The 1,633-nt window shown below is 37.7% G+C and overlaps 1 protein-coding gene across 1 annotated transcript in view; it reads right to left on the bottom strand.

The window, feature by feature from the left end:
• LOC102199533 (transmembrane protein 163-like) overlaps window positions 1–949 on the bottom strand; it is a 15,212-nt gene extending 14,263 nt beyond the window's left edge. Inside the window, exon 1 of the mRNA XM_013915841.1 lies at window positions 864–949. Coding sequence (XP_013771295.1) covers window positions 864–934 — 71 coding nt within the window. The 5' untranslated portion in view covers window positions 935–949. The remainder of the gene's footprint in view (window positions 1–863) is intronic.
• Between the last annotated feature and the right edge of the window lie 684 nt (window positions 950–1,633).

The raw sequence follows: 1,633 nt of genomic DNA, 5'->3' as shown, positions 1-1,633 counted from the left end.
TGTGGCTCCTTCTCTCCATGTTGGAGCTTTAACCTGCATTTGTGGATGGCACAGTGTGCTCCTGAGTCCATGCGGTGATTTCTATTGAAGAACAACGCCTGATGTTATTGCAGTGCTGCCCGAGGGCCCAAAGATCAGAGAAAATATTGATTTTCAGCCTTGTCCCATTCACACAGATATTTATTCTAATATTCAGAATCTTGCGATGATTATGTACTGCAGATGATATTTATAGCCTTCATAATTTTCTGTTGAGGAACATTATTGTTCCACTATTTGTACATGTAGTTTATTTGCAGTTTAATGAACCTCTGCCCATCTTTACCTCTCATAACCTCTGCCTCTCTAAGACGTTCTTTTTATATCATGTTACTGACCGGCTGCCAATTAACCTCATTAGTTCGTCCATCTGTTTCTTTATAGCACAACTTACTTTTCCTGCCTTTTCTTCCCCAGTCCCAGCTTTGTTTGGGTTGCTGGCATCAAATTCAAAATGAGCTAATAAACATATTTTTTATGAAATAGTAAAATTTCTCACTTTAAACATTTGATATGTTTTTTATGTTTTATTGTAAATAGAATATGAGATCACTGCACTCTATTTTTATTTATATATTACATAGGATCCGATCATTTTTTTAAATGTAATTTACTACAGAAAGATAAAATCATATGCATGAAATGACTGGATTGCAGGGGAATGGGTGAAGTCCTTTCACAGCAGAGGTGGGATTCATGGGTAAAAGAAGCCAAAGAGTAAAGATGAATGAACAAATAAATAAAACATACAACACCTGTGGTTTGAGAGTTGTTTATGATTCCACCCTTGTATCGTTGATCAAAAGATAAAGTTTTGTACTCACATATACTCTCTGTGTGCAGAGTGCACAGCTGCTGCATTGCTGTAGCGCCACAGGACGATGGCTGATGACATGACATCCAGCGTGGCATCAAACTACAGAAACGAGAAGCAAGTAATTAACGAGAGAGAAGTGAGGAAGGTCAAAATTATCCATTGTCCATACCACGACTCTTAAAATGATCAGCTGTCCAGTAAGACGTGTAGACAGCTTTAAATAACTTATTTGTGCTGAAAATAAAACCACTTCATTCTGAAATCCCGTGGAGGAGAATAACGCATTTATTTCAGCACAACAGAATTTCAGCGGGCACATGAACTGACTCAGGTTATGTATGAATAGGGATGAGTGGATGTAAGGATTTAAGAGTCTCATTAAGGCTTATAGTGGAAAAACTGCAGGAACCACTTTCAAGTCTGTTGCACCACAAAGAGCAAAGTGTTGATGTTTGGCAGGAAAATCAAAGCCATAAACATCATTAACGCGACAACAGCAGCTTCATGTTGGATTCAGGACTTCTCAGGGACAAACTTCTCTCCCTGAAGCCGGATCACAAAATAAAATCGTTATTAGTTCATTTTCAAATCATAAAATGTAAAAAGTAAGAAAAGGATGGCTCAAAGTCTCACAGAGCTATCGATGATAAGCTGCTATGATCTAACCTCTTTGCATTGGGGCACATCCTCTTATTTTCTTCCTGCTTCTGTTTTAAAACTGTCATCTGCAGCCAAGCAATTAAACTGCTAATTAAAATCCAATCTTTAAGGAAGAGA

Source organism: Pundamilia nyererei, unplaced genomic scaffold (assembly GCF_000239375.1).
Source record: "Pundamilia nyererei isolate P.nyererei 1_Seehausen unplaced genomic scaffold, PunNye1.0 scaffold00376, whole genome shotgun sequence".
NCBI lineage: Eukaryota > Metazoa > Chordata > Actinopteri > Cichliformes > Cichlidae > Pundamilia > Pundamilia nyererei.
The sequence above is the reverse complement of the archived record's forward strand: the minus strand, read 5'-3'. Positions and strand labels throughout refer to the sequence as shown.